Raw genomic sequence first — 19,447 nt, forward strand, 5'->3', positions numbered from 1 at the left:
ATTTTGAGTCCCACCTGTGGTTGCCTTGGCCGAACCAGGCCAAATGATTTCATGGGCCTTATACAGCCTGTGGGCCGGACATTCCCCACCCTTGCAAGTTTTTAAAAAATGACCTGATCCATAATTATGCAACTGTAGTAATAGTCATGTTTTCCAAGGTTTAATGATGATTTCAAATCCTAAACTTCTGTGGCATTTCTTTACATTTTTGCTTTCTACCCTCTTTTTATCTTTTTAAGATTTTATTTATTTATTTGAGAGGTAGTTACTGACAGAGGGAGAGACAGGGAGAAGGGTCTTCTACCTACTGGTTCTGCACTGCCCAGAGTGTCTAGGGAGCTTTTCTTTCATTTCCATCCTGCCATGAGGAGGCAGACTATTTAGCAGGGCAGGAGGCCGGCTCTGTGAAGAAGGCAGGGTTGTCCAGGAATGAGGTGCCCCCAAGGTGCCTGAAAGGTACCCCTTTCGGGTCAGTCTGGGCAATTTTGGAGGTAGGTTATAAGCTCAGTCACTGTGCTAATGATGTTCTAATGAGCCTGGGGTCAGTTTAGAGGTCAGTATACTGAGGGTATGGCGACTTTTTTCTGTGGTTTCCTTATCTTATGACATGGACGGTCATATGACTGTGGCTCCACAGGAACCTAGCTAGCTAACTACCCTGATGTGCTTGCTTCCTGGTGAAGAAGACAAAAAGGAAGCAATGATGTCCCCAGAGGCTGGCTTCCCAAACTGAAAGAGGAAAGGGGAATTAATAACCCCATCGTGAGTCCCAGGGATTATCTTCCTGTGTTGTGGTAACAGTGTGCAGTTTGGTTTGTAATCTATAAATGTGAAATTCATCACTGTTCTTTATTATTAAGTGATCACCACTATCTCTTATCACTAACACCAGTATTAAAACCACTTTAATCAGCATGTTTTCCTATTCTGATGTTTTAGTGTTTTTTTTTTTTTAATAAGAAATGTTCAAAGGAAAGCTACAACTCAATTTTAAACCTAAAAGCCAACACTTGTGGGTAAAATTTTCTGTGGTGCTCAGATAACTGGATTCTCTGAGGAGCAGGATCATGGTAGACTGATGTGTAGTGAGCATAGTGGGCAGGGAAGGCACATAGGGTTGAGTTGAATTTGTTGTGTCTCAGAAGTAACCCACACTTCATTTCCTTATGGGTATATAGCATGAAAGAAAAGAAAGGGGACAAAAATGACCAGGATCACAATTTTGTATCTTTTGGTCATGTATTTTCTTAATGCCTTAAGGCCATATTCTTGTTTGAAATAGCATCTTCATGAGTTCTCAGTGTCATTTGTCTGTTCATGCTAGGCCTTGGTTAATGCTGGTAGACCTGAAAAACAGGCAGGTACAAATTGTGAAAGGATTAGAAAAGTGGCAGTAGGTTATTGGAGAAAAGAAAGAAAGAGAATAGAAAGAGAAAAAAATAGCAACCTAGGCATCCAAAATCAGTGAAAGAATTGATTGCACATGAAGTAAGGAAAAAGAAGCAAAATATTATAGGGTTGGAATGATAGCAGGAAAGTGTTCTGTTCTTCAGTGGTTCACATGTGTAACAGAGTCAGCATCATAAATATTGTTGGTTATCCACCCTTTTACCCCTGCCCTCAGTACTTACTGTTTTAGAACTTGCAATTAGCAGATTACCAAGGGAGAATCTGATGTGAAAGAAAATTGTAAATTACTTACTCTAACTCTGTATAACCCAGTACACAGAGGATAACCTGTAAATGTTGACTGAATAATGAACACATGCGTACATACATTTCCAATTGCAGGTAAGCCAGGTGTGCATATACCTGATAGAGAGTTAAAAGCATGGGAGTAGGACCTGTTTGAAAAATCAAGCCTGGTTATGGAATTCACTAAAATAGGAAATTTGTGGGAGACTAGAAGACTGAAGATCACCCTTTAAGATCCCATTGGTTAGAAGATAGGTATCATGGAGCCAGTGTTGTGGCACAGAGGGGGAAAGCAGCTGAGGATAGTCCAGGTCCTTAGGCCCCTGTGCCTATGTAGGAGACCTGGAAGAAACATCTGGCTCCTGGCTTCAGATTACCCCAACTCCGGCCATTGTGGCCATTTGGACATTGAGCCAGCAGGTGAAGATATTCTCTCTCCCTGCCCCTCTATCTTTCTCTGTGTGTGTGTATTTATCTGTGTGTAACTCTAACTTTCAAATAAATAAATCTTTTTTTAAAAAAAAATCAGTATTAGTTGGCACACTGTGGATTGCAAGTGGCAGAAGATCTAACCTAAACTTATTTAAGCGATATCACATATGTTAAAAAAACAAACAAACAAAAAACTCTAAACCAGTTCTGCCATTAGGCATGGCAGAATTCAGCAGGTTTCTGCCTCCTGTGTTACACACCTCCAGCCTCGGGCTCCTACATAATGGCTTCCAGCAGCTCTAGCACTTCCATTTCTTCAAGACCAAAGAGCAAGGGAAGGATCCTTCTCCCAAAAATATTATCATACTCCTTGGTTTTCAGTAGGTCTAATGCTCATCCTTGAACCAGCTGAAACTCCAGAGATTATCAAACATGAAATTATAGTGCGGCAGATCTCTAGTCCCACTAGACTACTTCTGGGAAAACCCATCATTGGATTCTTGTACTGTTGAGGTACAATTATAGCTGGATCAGTGCTTGCCTCAATGCCAAGGGCCCTGTATCTCAGCATCCTCCATGCTCACCTAAGTCTGACCCACTTTCTTCTTTTAGTTCCAGGCTCCCAAATGTTTGAACATTGGCTTCTTAATTCTACTTTATCTTTACTCTGCTGAGAGTTTTAGCCATCCTGTCTCTCTGCCTAAGCAAAAATAGGGTTTGTGTGACAGTAGAAATTGTTCATGAGTTTAATGGTATATACAGTGGCACAAAAGCTGTCAAAATGTCTAAGTTTTTAGTAATAGTTTGAGTCCAGAATTCTTCATTCTGTCTTTGCCATATATAATTTATATACAGCAATTTACATATATATATAAATTGTGTAACTTTTAGGGATTAAGAAGAGCCGTGAACCTACTTAAATTCCTTAAAAATAGACACCTTCTGAGTAATATACATATTTTGTGATTCCATTTCTAGTTTTTTTTAGATAGAACCTCAAAAACTAATTAGATAGTTCGGCCAGCGCCACGGCTCACTAGGCTAATCCTCCGCCTTGTGGTGCCAGCACACCGGGTTCTAGTCCCGGTCGGGGCGCCAGATTCTGTCCTGCTTGCCCCTCTTCCAGTCCAGCTCTCTGCTGTGGCCAGGGAGTGCAGTGGAGGAGGATGGCCCAAGTGCTTGGGCCCTGCACGCCATGGGAGACCAGGATAAGTACCTGGCTCCTGCCATCGGATCAGTGCGGTGCGCCGGCCGCAGTGCACCGGCCGCGGCAGCCATTGGAGGGTGAACCAACGGAGAAGGAAGACCTTTCTCTCTGTCTCTCTCTCTCACTGTCCACTCTGCCTGTCAAAAAAAAAAAAACTAATTAGACAGTTCTAAATCAGTATTTTGAAGTAGTTTATGAATAGTAGATATATTTTTATAAGATCCAAATTCTTTCTGTATTGTTAGTTCTACAAAGATAGATTCTGTCACATGTTTACAAATATTCTTGTATAGATGAAGTTACTATAGAGTGAGAAAAGTAATCTTATTCTTCTTCATGTACCCAGTAAAATGTCAAGTGCATTTTTAAAGAGACTTCCATAAACTAATATCAACCCTTTCTATTGATAGTCTTTTCTATGATAATTATCTGTGCTTCCATATAGTTATTTTTTATGTCTGTCTTGGTTCTTTTATTATAATTTTAACCACTCCAAATGATATTGTAGGGTTGATTAGAAACAAACACATCAGAAGAAGGTACTCATCAGGTTTTTCTGGTCATAGAGATTACAAATATAAGGAAAAAAAATCTAGAAACAACTCTGTGTTGTTGGATTAGAACCAGAGGTATCAGTATAAATACCTGTTTTTTTTTAAAGTATGATTTCAGTATTCAGTGTATATTTTATTTGTATTAATTTATTTTTATTTCATGTAAAAGAGACAGAGATTTTTGATCCATTGGTTCATTCCCCAAATGCCTACAACAACCTGGGCTGGGCCTGGCCAGAGCCAGAAGCATAGAATTCATTTTAGTCTCTTGTGTTGGTGTCAGGGACTTAAGTCCTTGAGTCACCTCCTACTGACTCCCAGAGTACATTACCAGAAAGCTGGAATTGGAACCAGACCCAGGATTTGAACCCAAGCACTCCAATATGGAAGTTCTCAAATTCCCTTCACCTAGCTATGTAACTATAGTACAGATATTGAAAACAGGTAACTTACATTGATATAATACTAGTAAGTAATCTACAGATCTCATTTAAATTTTGCCATTTTTCCCCCATTAATGTCTTTTTTCTGGTTCTGAATTCAAGTTAGGATTCCCACTGAATTTAGTTGTCAGTTCTCCACAGCTGTCCCAAGCAGCATCTTACCAATATATCAGTCACCTGCCCAAATTCAGGGTTTTGAATATAAATGAATAGATAAATACAGAAATAGAAATAAATTTGTGTATAGTGTAGATACAAGTACATATCTACTTCTTAGTTCTGTCTGTTGAGAGGACCTAGGATCAGTGACAACCCATTGGCGTTGAGTATATCTACCACCAGATTTTGCTTTCTAGATATCAGTCTTCGGCAAAAGAAACCAAACTCCTTGGAGAATTAGCTGACAGTAGAGATGGGACTGGAAAAAATATAAGATGAGCATGAAATATCTTAATGACTTAAAAGTAAAGAAGTTCTCAGAAAATGATGTGTGTATATCAGAAGGATATAAGAACCAACTTGAAGGTGCTCCCAATGACTAAAGTTGGTTCAATTTAAACAACAAAGTAAATCATCATATTGGATTATAGCTCATTAAATAAGTATGCATGAGTCCATACTGGCATGAATGATTGAATTAGTAAGTGAAGTTGAAGGGGCAGCTTTAAATAAGGAGAATCACTTATTTAAATTATTACCATAAAGGATAAAGGAGAATCATTATCACATACCATAGTAATAATAATTGCAAGTTGAGAACCATTGATGAACCATCTTAACCACTTTAGTGGGTAAGAGTTTGTAAAAGAAAATATGTGTATAATCTTCCAGTATCTTCCCATAATGTATTTATTATTTATAAAGGGGAAAATGATACTTTAACAGTTGTAAAATTTGCCAGACATTACTTGAAGCAGGTGATGTTAATGTTACCAGTAGTAAAACAGCAGTATCAGATGCCCTGCCTACCATCTTGCAGGAAGAGCTTCTTGCCTGTGGTATTCTTGCCAAAATATGAAAGCGTCAGATAAACCAAAATCGTCAGACACTCTGCAGGATAATGGACCTAGACCCTTCGAAAGTATCAGGGTCATGAAATGCAAAGCTGCATGGTATGTCCCAGCTTAAAGACAGTCGTGGAGAACTGACAGCTAAGTTCAGTGGGAATCCTAACTTGAATTCAGAACCAGAAAAAAGACATTAATGGGGGAAAAATGGCAAAATTTAAATGAGGTCTGTAGATTACTTAATAGTATTATATCAATGTAAGTTACCTGTTTTCAATATCTGTACTATAGTTACATAGCTAGGTGAAGGGAATATGAGAACTTCATATATTTTTGTAATATTTCTATAGATCTAAAGTTATTTCAAATTATTTAAAAAAATTGTGTGTGTGTTTTAAAGGAAGGGGACTTAGGGCAGATAGCTTCTAAGGTCCCTTCTGTCTAGCCATATTAGCCTATATTGCAGTCATACAAAATGGAGAATGTTAAAGATTTAAGCACTTTTATTTCCTGTCTGCCAATTCTTTTTTTTTTTTCTTTTTGTGTAAATTGTTAACTCTTTACTTAGTATAGAGTTGGTCTTCTGTGTATGAAGTTAATCAAAAATGAGTGGAGAACGGGACTGGGAATGAGAAAGGGAGGAGGGGGGGGAGGAGAGGTGGGTATGTAGGTGGGAGGGTGGGTGTGGTGAGAAGAATCACTATATTCCTAAAGTTGTACTTATGAAGTGCATGAAGTTTGTATTCCTTAAATAAAAGGTTTCTTGGGAGGGGGGAGGTGGAACGTTATCAAACAGCTGAAAATAGGATCAAATTCTAAACTATCAACTGAGCTAAGTAGAACATGTCCTGTTGTGAATAGCAACTGTTTTGTGCCATAGTATCCTGGGTAAGATGGTCCTTGCCTCCAGGGTAGTCAGTCTGCTGGAGCTCGATGGCAAATGGTCTTATGTTTCAGTCACTGAGATTACCATTTTCTCTTAAAAAATAGTAGAGCTTAAGAGTGACATTGGAGAGAGTGAAATAAAAATTGGTGTCTTCAAAATTTATCCATGGAAGAAAGAACCCTCAAGAAGGACCTAAGAGTTTTCAATTTGGGTGTTTGAAGGAATAATGACAGCAATTATATAAGATAAGCAACCTAGGAGGCTGTTGGTGTTAAGATCTTTATGTATGCGGGAACAATAGGACATTCACATTCTGATTACCACAAGATAACTGAGTTTGTTGATGTACAGTGTTTCAAAGATATGAGTAATTGAAAATAAAGGATGATATAAGCCTGACATCCCATAATGTTCATTCTCTAGATTACTATGCTGAAGTGAGCCTATACCTTTATCCCATTGTGACCAATTGCTGGATGATGAATTGATGTGCTCCATTTAGCAGATTTTTACTGTTGAATAGTATTAAAATGTCAGGAAGTATAATGCAGTTAGGTCAAGAAGTTATGGCTCCACCTCTAAACTTAAAAAACGTGATACGAATTCTTGGATATTTTTTAGCTATTTCTATTTTTTACATTTTCTGTTTTTATTTTATTTTGTCTGGGTGAAATGTGGCTTTGAATCAAGGTGATTGTATAAATGAAATGGAAATTTCAGTGGCATGATATATTCGATGAAAATATTAAGAAACTGAGTTCTACCATGATAGTTTGTTCACAGAAGTCTTAGCTCTAAGCTTTTGTGGATGCAATGCCTTCTGCAGAGGATTAGAGGTTGTATATTTCATTTCTGCAGTAGGATCATACAACACATATGAAGTTTTCAAGTCTCCAAAGAATTGAAAAGTCAATGTGGGTACTGTACTTGGAGACGTGGATACTGTGTGCCTAAGGTGTTTTTTAATCTTTCATCTTTTCTAAGGCTCAAGTATCATTAGAAAAATAAGCCATAGGCATTATAAATGTGGTCTGGTGAAACTCGATATTCACAATGACAATTTAGAATATGAGCTCCTTGGGAGGAAAGTTAACTTACCACTCTGACTTTGCATCTAAGTATCTTAAAGTGTGCCATTGGTTTTATGAAAAGGTTTTGATCTGCATTCCTAGTTTAAGTTCAAAAGAAAACCTACATTTTAAAGTGTATTCCTTTTCTGGGTGTAGTTACTTTGAACTACAGCATATAGTTTTTCTCATAAATCTAACCTGCCACTATCTGTTTTTAAGACTTTGTAAACTTCAAGTGGTTATGATGTGTGAAGTTTGGATTAAACTAAAATTTTTAGAAAACACATGTTATATATTTTGATTGTTTTGAATTTTAACATAGGCCAGTCAAAAACTTAAGTGTCTAGCAAAGTAATATACTGTACTCTGTTACTGTGAGAAATCACAGAAAATTGCCCTTTCCCATCATGTTAACGATAGACAAATGAAGCAGCTGTTCTTATTCTTAATGTAGTTGTTTGAAAAACTTGCACAATTTAATGAAAATGTCTCTACTCATAAAACTTAAAATGCTCACACATGGAAAAAGTCATAATGTTTTGGCAAATATTGCTTTGTTAGGAATGTGAATGAGGTATACCTGCTCCATCACTAGAATTCTGTATAAATGGCGTGACGCTCTGGTGCGGAGCCAGCCGAAAAAGAAGACTCTGGCAAAGGATGAATTAACATTCTTTAAAAATACAGATAGTTCTTTCCCTAACTTTTGGTTTGTGTTGCTAAGGAAGATACATATCTCTCTCCATTTCTTTTTTTGTTTTTTTTCAGGCATAATTCTTGGATCATCATTTCAACTCAGCATAAATGATTTTCTCCTTAAAACAAGTCTCAATGAAAGAAGTCGGATTTTGGTAGGACCATGTTGTGCCACTGCCAATCTGGAAGCTAGATGGTGTAAACACAGTGGCAACCCAGGTCCAGAACACTCCATACCAAAAATATCCGTCGATTTAAGAGGTGGTCTGCTACAGGTCTGTGGCAACTGGCAATATTTTTCTCAAAAGTTTTTATGTCACCTTTGTCCATTTTTTGAACTGTTTCACTAAAATTTAAATCTTTGTGTAGAGAGAAGGAGTATTGTCAGATTGCTGTCTTACTAAATTTTTAACAGTTTTATCACGATATAATTCACATGCTATACAATTCACTTATTTAAAGTATGCTATTTGATGGCTTTTTAGTACATTCACAGAGTTTGCAATCATTACCATGGTAAGTTTGAAAACATTTTCATTACTGTTCCCCCAAAAAACCCATTAGCGGTCACTCCCCATTACCATCTATATCCTTCTTCGGGGCTAGGTAAGCAGCAATCTACTTTCTGCTCAATAAATTTGCCTATTCGGAACATTTCATATAAAAGTAATCGTAGAATATTCTCTTCTTTTATGACTGATTTTTTTAAAAAAAGATTATTTAAAAGTCAGAGGAGAGGGAAAGACAGAGAGAGAGAGAGATCTTCCTTCAGCTAGTTCACTAGAGAATGCTATCTTCTGGGCTCCTCCCAGGCCATTATCAGGGAGCTGGATTGGAGGTGGAGCAGCTGGAACATGAGGTGATGCCCATATGGCTCTACCTGCTACACTGCAACACCGGCCCTACGACTGACTTCTTTTACTTAACATAATGTTTGCAAGATTCATTCATGTTTTAGCAGGTGTCATGGTTTCATTCCTTCTTGAGACTGAGTTTTCCATTTTATAAATGTATCACATTTTATTTATTAACAGTTGGCAGACATTGAGTTCTCTCCATTTTTGGAAAGATGGTGCTATGAACATTTGTGTCCAAATGTTTGTGTGGATATATGGATTAATTTCTTTTGAGTTTGTAACTAGCAATGGAATTGCTGGGTCAAACTTTTTTTTTAATGTGAAACTTTCCTGAGTACAAAGTACTCAACCTGTCACAGCACAGTGTCTAGACCCATATGAAATACTACCTCCCTATGTTAGGCTCCTTCAATATTATGATGTCTGATTACTAAAACTTAATGCATGTCACATTGCAACTTCTCAGGCATTTGTATTTTTGTAAGATATATTTATTAATTTGAAAGAGTAATGGGGGTGGGGGAGAGAGGGAGAGAGATCTCATGCATTTGTCATAAAGCCAAGTGGGAAATTTAAGAGTATCCAGCTTATTTCTTGATCATTCCTCTTGTGGGTAGATTTTACTTTAATTCTCATGTGACTTTATGTCTCTGCCCCGTCCCCAACTTGACATGAGTCCAGAAAGCTTGAAAGGTTGATAGTGATAGAAAATTGAAATAACTGATTTGTCAATAATGAAGGTATATTATTCATGAATTTCTTTTTTCATCTAAAAGTTTTATTGCCCCAGCTTTCTACTAATTTTCTTACTGACATAGAGCAAGATTGGGGAGATCCTAATCACTTTTTTCTGTGTGAGGTTTTAGAGATTTTCAGCATCTCTCAGAAATCTCAACATATTTAACATTAAGCATGAGATTTTTTGTTGCTTTATTGAGAACATTAATTGTATTATCTTTTTCCCAAGGCAGCAAAATCACTCCATATTAAAAGTAACAGAAAGAGCGAAAAACAAGTCTTATCATCTCAACCTTCTGTTACTGTCACTTAGCAATTTAAAGGCAAAAGGATGGTGTTCTACTCCCCAAGTTGACTTCTCACCTTTTTCTATTTAGCAGCATCCAATAAAAGTCAGATTGACTAGAACAAAAGTAGGCTTACTGTAGAATCTCTTAATTTCCAAGAGTAGAGCCTAAACCTATAGATTAAATCTTGTTCACACCTCTGTATTCTTTTCTATGATTTTTGTTTCTTTCATCTGGTTCCCTTCGAATTAATTGTTGTATTATCTTTGAAGAAATTTAAAAGTATTGAAAATTGTAATTATCTGGCAATCATTAGTACCTACTGGTCATACTTCTACTACAGACTAATATTCACATGCTGGAGAAGAAAACTTACTCTTCCCTGTTAGAAGAAAAACTAAATCCCTTTGTTCTCAAACCCTGCTCTACCTCCTGTCAGTTGATTCTCAGGATCTGTGAAATTCTGGATGTTTCCACGTTGTCACTAAACAGATGTTAGGGACCTTGTAAGTGTGAGGTCATTGAGCAGGTTCCCTCTCTTTTTCTTTAAAAAGTAAGAGTGCTAAGAAAGGAACCCTAGGATCAGGTTTGTTTAATCTCATGACCACATGTGGGAAGCTACTCCATAAGGTTATTATTATTATTCTATTAACATTTTGTCCTAGAGGATCTTGATATCTTGATTACTTTCTCTCAGAGTATAATAAATGTTCTCTTCTGTGTTTGCTAAATTATTTCATATACGTTACTTCATATCAACATAACTTCATTAATGCAGCATTTAAAATTCTCAGGATATAATATATAATTTACTTGCTTGTTATATATTTATACAGGTAATAGAATTTCTCCCTGTAGATCAACTAATTTATAGAAATTACAATTATCAGTAATTAAATTGAACAGTGTTACAGCCTTGCATTAATTCAAATATGACTGTACTAACGATTCTCAAGAAATGTTTGTATTAAGAATCACTGGAATTTTTCATATGATTTTAAAGGTCTTCTGGGGTCAAGAACATTTGAATTGTATAGTTCTTCTGCATGAATTACTGAGTGATTACCTCAAGAAAAATGGAAATGTACACATCTCTGAACCCATGCCTCAAATGTCATCTCCTGTGGAAAAGAACCAGACTTTTAAAAGTGAACAGAGTTCAGATGACCTACGCACGGGTCTGTTTCAGTATATACAAGATGCTGGTGAGTAGCAGCCACTTCGGTATGAGAGACAGAGGAGAGGGGGAGAGAGAGGGAAGGGAGGGAGGGACAGAGAGAGAGTTTTAAATGCACGTTAAGTAAAAAGACATCAAGACGACTTGACAAGGATGTTAATACATTACCATTCAGTGTCATTTAAAAGGGATTCTTGATTTCCTTCTGCATCAAAACATTATCAACCAGCTTCCTTATATTCTTCTTCACTGTAATAAACCAGCATATTCCTCCTTTAAAAGCATACAATTAATTATATATTTATTTGACAGAACCTTTGAAACTACCTGGTGTCTATGAAGTCTTGTTCTGTAATGAAACTGAAGATAGCCCAGGGATGATGCTGTGGAGATACCCGGAACCTAGAGTGCTTACCCTTGTCCGGATAACTCCCGTGCCTTTCAACACCACAGAGGATCCAGACATTAGCACAGCAGACCTCGGAGATGTGCTTCAGGTGTGTAATAGCTCTTAATGTGAAAATGAACACCTTGTAACAAAGTGCTGATCATATATTAGGAAAAATGAAATGTTTGGAGTATATCATTTCTTATGTCAGTAGCATCATAGAGAAATGCACACATGTATGTAAATAAACTCTATGTATATATAAACATATATAATAGAAATTTTAAAATAAGGGAATATAATCATCTCTCAGTATACATGGGGAGTTAGTTCCAGGGTCCCTGCTGATACCAGAATTCATCAATATTCAAGTCCCCTATACAAATATAAGATGGCATAATGTTTACATGGAGCCTATTCTCATTCTTCCATGGACTGTAAATCATCTCTAGATTGCTTATAATACCTAAAACAACATAAATGCTATGTAAATAGCTGTTGTACTATATTGTTTAGGGAATAATAACAAGAAAAAAAAGAACATGCTCAGGATAGATGCAATTTCCCCCAGGTATTTTCTATTTTTTTGAAAGGCATAGTGACTAAATGGATTGAGGGGGAAGAAAGATCTCTTCCGTCTTGTTGTTCACTCCCCAAAATGACCGCAACAGCCAGGACTGCAGGACTGGGCCAGGTCAAAGCCAGGAGCCAGGAAATCCATCCTGGTTTTCCACTTGGGTGGCAGAAGCCCAAGTACTTGAACCATCTTATACTGCCTTCCCAGGAGCAATAGATGGAAAATGGATTGAAAGTGGGGCAGCTGGGACTGCAACTGTCATTCCATTATGAGATGCAGGTTATCACAAGCAGTGGCTTAACCTACTGTGCCACAACACCAGCACCTCCCCAAATATTTGCAGTCGTGGTTGGCTGAGTGACTACAGAGCCTGAGGGTACAGAGGGATGATGGTGCCGTTAATTCAGATTCCTGATCCTTGTCGATCTCCAGGGTTCTCAACTGTACTATTCATCTTGTTCTGAATAGGTTACATGCTCTCTAACTGTAATGGAACAAGCTCATTCAGTTTACCACACATTTATCAAGTGCCTGCCATGTAGTAAGAGTTTCTAGGACTTTGTTGCAAAACAAAATATGCCAGAATTGGGTGACAGTAGTTTTCATTTCCAGAGCTGAAAACAGTCTCACTGTTTGAGGTAGGTTAGTTTCCTATCAAGAAAAACCATCTACCAGTGATCATATTCCCCACGGTTGAAAGTTTGTTGCTTGTTACTTCCCTGAGCTTAATGTAAATGTGCTGGTGATATCATTGTATTATTATTATTATTATTATTATTATTGTACTTGTAAATATTCTAGGGTTCTGAATTTCTCTGAAAATTTGATTTTCCCCTAGTCTTCCACCTATTACCTAGGAGTCATTGCTGATTGCTCTTTTTCCCCAACCTATCAACAGAGCCTTTCAGTTCTACCTCCGAAATATTTCCTAGTCCATCTAATTTTTTCTCTGTTTCTGCCAGCACAAGTTGAGTCTAAACTGCCATCAACTTTCCCTACTCTGGTTCCTGATTGGTTTCTATGGTTCCATTGCTTACTACTCATAATCAAATCATTCTGCAAACAGCAGCTGAAGTGATATTTTCAAAATGTAAGCCATGGCACATAACTCTTCTAATGTAAAACCCTGAGGTGATGTCCTCTAATACTGAAAACAAAATTCAAATCTCTTGCCATGGCCATCCAGGCGCTGCCTATTTCTCAGACTGGAACTCGTGCCAGGCTCACCCTTTCTCCCCATGCACCAACCACACTGGCCTCCTATTTGTCCTTGAACATACCATTTCAGTCATTTCTCTTGTTCTTCTGTCGCATTTGAACATCACTTCTGCTCACTTTGCCCATCAGGTACCAGCGCAAATGTCATACGTTGGCAAACCAACTACCCCTACCACTGTATGTATCACATAGCTCTTTGGCTACTCAAAATTATCTTTTTCATTTATTTGCTTACTTGCTTATGCTCTTGCTTTACCGTTATAAAGTAAGCTTTTGTGTCTTAATCCCATGTCTCCAGCCTCTGGTACACAGAGATACACACGGACTTTTTAAAAAGAAAACTTCTATTTTTATTTTATTTTATTATTTTATTATTTTTATATTTTATTTTATTATTTTTAAAAATAACTTCTATGTGGCTAAAAAATTAGAGTAATAATACAAAGCAGAGGAGTTCAAGAAAAATATTAATATTGATATTATTATATTATTTAATTCTTTTTAAAATTCCTGGTTATAATGTATTTAGCCAAGTGTTCATCTTCTGCATGGATAACAATGAAACATGTGCAGAGTATGCAGAACAATCAGATTGCCAAGATGTCAACAAGTCTCTACTTTTATTCTTACTTCTTCAGAAGTTGTTTCTCCTCTGTCAAGGTCATCTTCATGATTATGTTTTCTGCCAGAACTCTTGGATTATTTTTGCTACATGAAATAGCAATATATGTGAATTTTACTATCTCATTAAACTTGCCTAGAGGCAGAATATCTGTGTGTCATTTTTCAATCAGTCATTTTTCAATCAGCTGATTTTTAGGTTCATATCTGTAGCTTAGTGCTGATACATTTATTAGCAAACATTCACATAGCTTATTATTAGTGGTATAACGTCATTAGTATTAAATATGGTATCTAAGATAGTAAGTCTGTTTTCTAATGGTGTGTTCTCTGCTTGCTGCAATTAAAGGTGTGAGGCATAGAAGTTAGGAGGAAGAGCTGCAGCTGGAATGCCTTGGTTCAAAATAAATCTCTGCCACTTACATACAGTGTCACATTAGATAAGTAACTTAATCTCTTAGAATTGTGTTTGTTGTTTTGCTTTTTTCTAACAGTAAAATCAGACTAATAGTAATTTGATGATTGTTAAGAAATAATATTTACCTAAAACAGTAGCTGGCTCATAGCAAGTGTTACCTACGTATGAGTATTACCACTGCTATTACTATGACTCTTGCTGAAACTCTTTTCAGAAAGCCAGGAGCACAGGCTAGACCAGAGAGAGCTCCAGTCTGACAGATGTCTCTGCAGATCAGCTGGAGGAGTCAGAGATCTGGGGCAGTCTCAGAGGCCGAGGCAGTGAATCTGGCATATAAGTAAAGCGCTACAGTGCAGGAAGCCTTTCAGGTTTCAGCATGCAGAGAGTTAGTATCGGAAATGTTCTACCATGTTTCATATTTGTAGGAGAAATAAGAAACCATAGTTGAGGCCGGCGCCACGGCTCAATAGGCAGCGCCGGCACACCGGGTTCTAGTCCCAGTCGTAGCACCGGATTCTGTCCCGGTTGCTCCTCTTCCAGTCCAGCTCTCTGCTGTGGCCCAGGAGTGCAGTGGAGGATGGCCCAAGTCCATGGACCCTGCACCTGCATGGGAGACCAGGAGAAGCACCTGACTCCTGGCTTCGGATCAGTGCCCTGCGCCAGCCGCAGCGGCCATTGGGGGTTGAACCAATGGAAAAGGAAGACCTTTCTCTCTGTCTCCCTCTCTCTCACTGACCACTCTGCCTGTAAGAAAAGAAAAAGAAAAAAAAAGAAACCATAGTTCAGAGAGAGGAATACTGACCTATGGAGCAAGATAAGGTTGCAGTAACTAGAAAAAGGGAGAGCTTGGATCTAATGATGAGAAGGAATGCATGCCAGAATGAACAGAACAGGATGGCAGCAAAGCTGGCCTAGTGCTATGCTGCTTAGCTCCTGATCCAATCCTCATAATCTGACTAGAAGCAGAATTTGTCCCACAGTTTGGTGGAGTTCTCATCTGTGAAAAGAGCCACTTTGAATTGTAGTATTAAAACCATGCAGACTATTCTGTTTCCTTGGTAGTTTTGTTGAGTACAGAAAATATGTGGCTTATGTTTGATTCGATATAACAGCTCTTTTCTTGAATACCTAAAGCATCATACTCTAGCTTGCTTCTGGGAATCTAGCTACAGATAAGGCACTGTCCATGAGTTTGGATCTCAGTCTAGTGGGGAAGTTTCTGTGGTTGGTCGAGATTGAAGAATCTCCCTATCCTGGCTTTCAAGGAGGACCTGTCTGTTCTCAGGATCATTCTCCTATGATTACCTTTAGGTCTATACTAGAAGCCCAGCTAAAATACAAAATAGCTGATTAATTGCAGGGAGCTAAGGAAAGGGGTGTCCTTTATCAGCTTGGTATTATGCAGGTGACTAGGCTCTGAGGTCTCCACTCTTGATCCGTTTTTTACTAACAGTGACCTAAGGCTAACTGTATCTCTCGAAGCTTTTTTACTGAACTAAACATTGGCATTAATGTTATCTGCCATTCACAACCGTTGTGAGGTATTACATTAAAGGAATTTTATAGCTAATATACTTATATAAATACTTTATACATAGTGAGATTTTTATTTTATTTTTAATTAATTTTTAACAGATTCAATACGATTTGTAGATACAAGTCTAAGAACATTAATGATATTCCACTCCTTCCTCCCTCCCTCCCACCTTCTTTCCTTCTCCCTTTTTTTTTTTTTTTTTGGTTTTTGAGATAATATATTTTAAATTGACATTACAGTAAAAAGGCTTAATACTTCAGCAAATGAGTTTAACAAGTAAAAGACAAAAAGACTCTAGTAGAAATACAGACAATGGCTAAAAATGGTAATTGTATGTATAAATGACCATTTCATCAATATACTTTTTTTGTCAATTAGTCATTCATAATTTCTTTCAATGAAATATAACTAATGACAGTGTAACATCTAAATATTTCTTGTGTGGTTACAAGATAATAATTATGTTCATTTAGACCTTAAGCCAGTTTATGCACAGTAATAATTTAATACAGATTGCAATGCAAAGAATTATATATTACATGTGTTGGTACTCTATTAGTTACCACAGGTCAGGGAACACATATAATATTTGTCTTTTTGGGCCTGGCTCATTTCACTAAGTATAATGGTTTCCACTTGCATCTATTTTTTGTCAAAGATAGGATTGCATTTTTTTTTACAACTGAGTAATATTCCATAGTGGATCAGTACCACAATTTCTTAATCCAGCCTCAGATTGTGGGCATCTGGATTGATTCCATATGTTAGCTACTAGGAATTCAGTTTCAGTAAACATGAGGGTACAGGTAACTCTTTCATAAGCTGATTTCATTTCCGTTGGGTAAATTACCAGGAGTAGGATGGCTGGGTCAAATGGTAATCTATTTTCAGCTTTCTGAGGAAACTCCATTGTCTTCCACAATGGCTGCACTAGCTTGCATTCCTACCAACAGTGGATTATATTGTTTTTTGATTTCTGTATGAGAGCCATTCTGACTGGGTTGAGGTAAAATCTCATTGTGGTTTTGATTTGCATTTCTCTGATGGCTAGTGATCATGAGCATTTTTTCATGTGTCTGTTGGCAATTTAATGTCATCTTTTGAAAAATACCTATTCAAGTCCTTTGCCCATTTCATAATTGTATTGTTTGTTTTCTTATTTTTGAGTTTCTTTAGCTCTTTATAGATTCTGTATGTTAATAGTTTATCAGATGTATAGTTTGCAAATATTTTCTCCTGTTCTTTCAGTTGCTTTTTGACTTTGTTAAGTGTTGGATCTGCAGTGACCTGCAGTGTGGAAGCTTCTTAGATTGATTTAATCCTGTTCGTCTATTTTTTGTTTAATTGCCTGTGCTTCTAGGGTCTTTCCCAAGAAATTTTTGCCTATGCCAATGTCTTCAGAGTTTCCCCAATATTCTCCTCTAGTAATTTGATGATATCAGGTCATAGATTTAGGTCCTTGATCCACCATGAGTTGATTTCTGTATAAGGTGTAATGTAGGGGTATTGTTTCATACTTCTGCACATTTAGACCAATTTTCCCAACACCATTTGTGGAAGAGACTGTCCTTTCTCCAGGAATTGAATTTACCTCCTTTGCCAGAGGTTAGTTGATCATGACTTGATTTATAAGAATTCTGTTTCATTGGTCTACATGTCTGTTTCCATGCCACTACCAGGCTGTTTTGATTACAGTTGCCCTATAGTATGTCTTAAAATCTAGTGTTGTGATGCCTCTGGCTTTGTTTTTGTTGTTTAAGATTGCTTTAGCTATTTGAAGTTTTGTGTCTCCATATGAATTTTAGCATCTTTTTTTCTAGATATGAGAAGAATATCATTGGAATTCTGATTGGGATCACATTGAATCTATAAATTGCTTTAGTTAGTATGAACATTTTGATAATATTCTTCCAATCTACAAACATGGAACATTTTTTCCATTTTTTGTGTCTTCTTCTATCTCTTTATCTTTTGTTAAGATTTTTGAAATTTATTTGAAATGCAGAGTTAGAGAGAGAGAGAGAGAGAAGAGAGGGAGATGGAGAGGGAGAGAGGTCATCCATCCGCTGCTTCACTCCCCAAATGTCCACAATGGCTGGAGCTGAGCTGATCCAAAGTCAGGAGCCAGGAGCTTCTTCCGGATCTCCCACAATGGGTGCTGGGGCCCAAGCACTTGGGCCATCCTCTGCTTTTCCCAGACACATTAACGGGGAGCTGGATCAGAAGTGGAACAGCTGGGACTTGAACCAGCGCCCATATGTGATGCCGGCACTGCCAGCTGGGGCTTTAACACACTGTGCCACAGAGCTAACCTCTATTTCTTTCTTTAACATTTTGTAATTTTCATTGTAGAGATCTTTCACTTCCTTTTTTAAAAATTTATTCCAAGATGTTTAAATTTTTTGTAGCTATTGTGAATGGTACTGATCTTAGAAGTTCTTTCTCAGACATGGGATTGTCTATGTATACACTTGCTAGTGACTTTTGTGTGTTAATTTTATATCCTGCCACTTTACCAAACTCTTTTATGAATTCCAATAGTCTCTTAGTGGAGTCTTTTGGTTCACCTATGTATAGAATCATGTCATCTGAAAACAGAGATAATTTGACTTCCTGCTTTCAAATTTGTATCCCTTTGATTTCTTTTTCTTGCCTAATGGCTCTGGCTAAAACTTCCAGGACTATATTGAATAGCGGTGGAGAAAGTGGGCATCCTTTCTGGTTCTGATCTTAGTGGAAATACTTCCATTTTTCCCCATTCAATAAGATACTGGCTGTGTGTTTATTGTATATCACCTTGATTGTGTTGAGGAATGTTCCTTCTATACACAATTTGCTTAAGGTTTTTATTATGAAAGTGTGCTTTATCAAATGCTTTCTCTGCATCTATTGGGACAATCATATGTTTTTTTCTTCGGTTTGTTAATGTGATGTATCACATTAATTGATTTGCATATGTTGAATCAACCCTACATACCAGAGAAAAGTCTCACTTGGCTCAGGTGAATGATCTTTTCAATGTGTTGTTGGAATATATTTGCTATTATTTTGTTGAGGATTTTTGCATCTGTGTTTGTAAGGGACTTGTCTGTAGTTCTCTTTCTTTATTGTATCTTTTCCTGGTGTTGGAATTACTGTAATGCTGGACTTATAGAAGGAGTATGGTAAGATACCCTCCCTTTCAATTGTTTTGAATAGTTTGAACTTCTTTAAACATCTGGTAGAATTCAGCAGTGAAGCCATCTGGTCCTGGGCTTTTCTTTGTTGGGGAGGTGTTTATTTTGACTCAGTCTCAATCTTGGTTATTGGCCTATTTAGGTTTTCATTGTCTTCATGCCTTAATTTTGGTGGATTGTATGTGTTCAGGAATCTATCCATTTTTCTAGCTTGTCCAGTTTGTTGGCATGTAGCTATTTGTAGTAATTCCTGATGATTATTTTTATTTCTGTGGTAGCCATTGTTACATATCCTTTTCATTTCTGACTATTCATTTGGATCTTATCTTCCTCTTTTTTTTTTTTTTTTTTTTTTTTGGTTATTTGGACCAGTGGTATATCAATTTTGTTTATTTTTTCAAAAAACTAGCTGTTCATTTGATTGATTTTTTTGTTTCAATTTTGTTTGTTTCTACTTAATTTT

At 37.1% G+C, this 19,447-nt stretch overlaps 1 protein-coding gene across 11 annotated transcripts in view; it reads left to right on the plus strand.

Moving 5' to 3' along the window:
- The window catches only part of VPS13B (vacuolar protein sorting 13 homolog B), a 778,478-nt gene that overhangs the window by 605,342 nt on the left and 153,689 nt on the right, over window positions 1-19,447 (plus strand). For all 11 annotated transcript variants that reach the window (XM_051844655.2, XM_070075348.1, XM_051844658.2 and 8 more), the window contains 3 exons: window positions 8,063-8,265; window positions 10,876-11,077; window positions 11,362-11,546. In XM_051844655.2, coding sequence (XP_051700615.2) covers window positions 8,063-8,265; window positions 10,876-11,077; window positions 11,362-11,546 — 590 coding nt within the window. The remainder of the gene's footprint in view (window positions 1-8,062; window positions 8,266-10,875; window positions 11,078-11,361; window positions 11,547-19,447) is intronic.

Source organism: Oryctolagus cuniculus, chromosome 6, assembly GCF_964237555.1.
Source record: "Oryctolagus cuniculus chromosome 6, mOryCun1.1, whole genome shotgun sequence".
NCBI lineage: Eukaryota > Metazoa > Chordata > Mammalia > Lagomorpha > Leporidae > Oryctolagus > Oryctolagus cuniculus.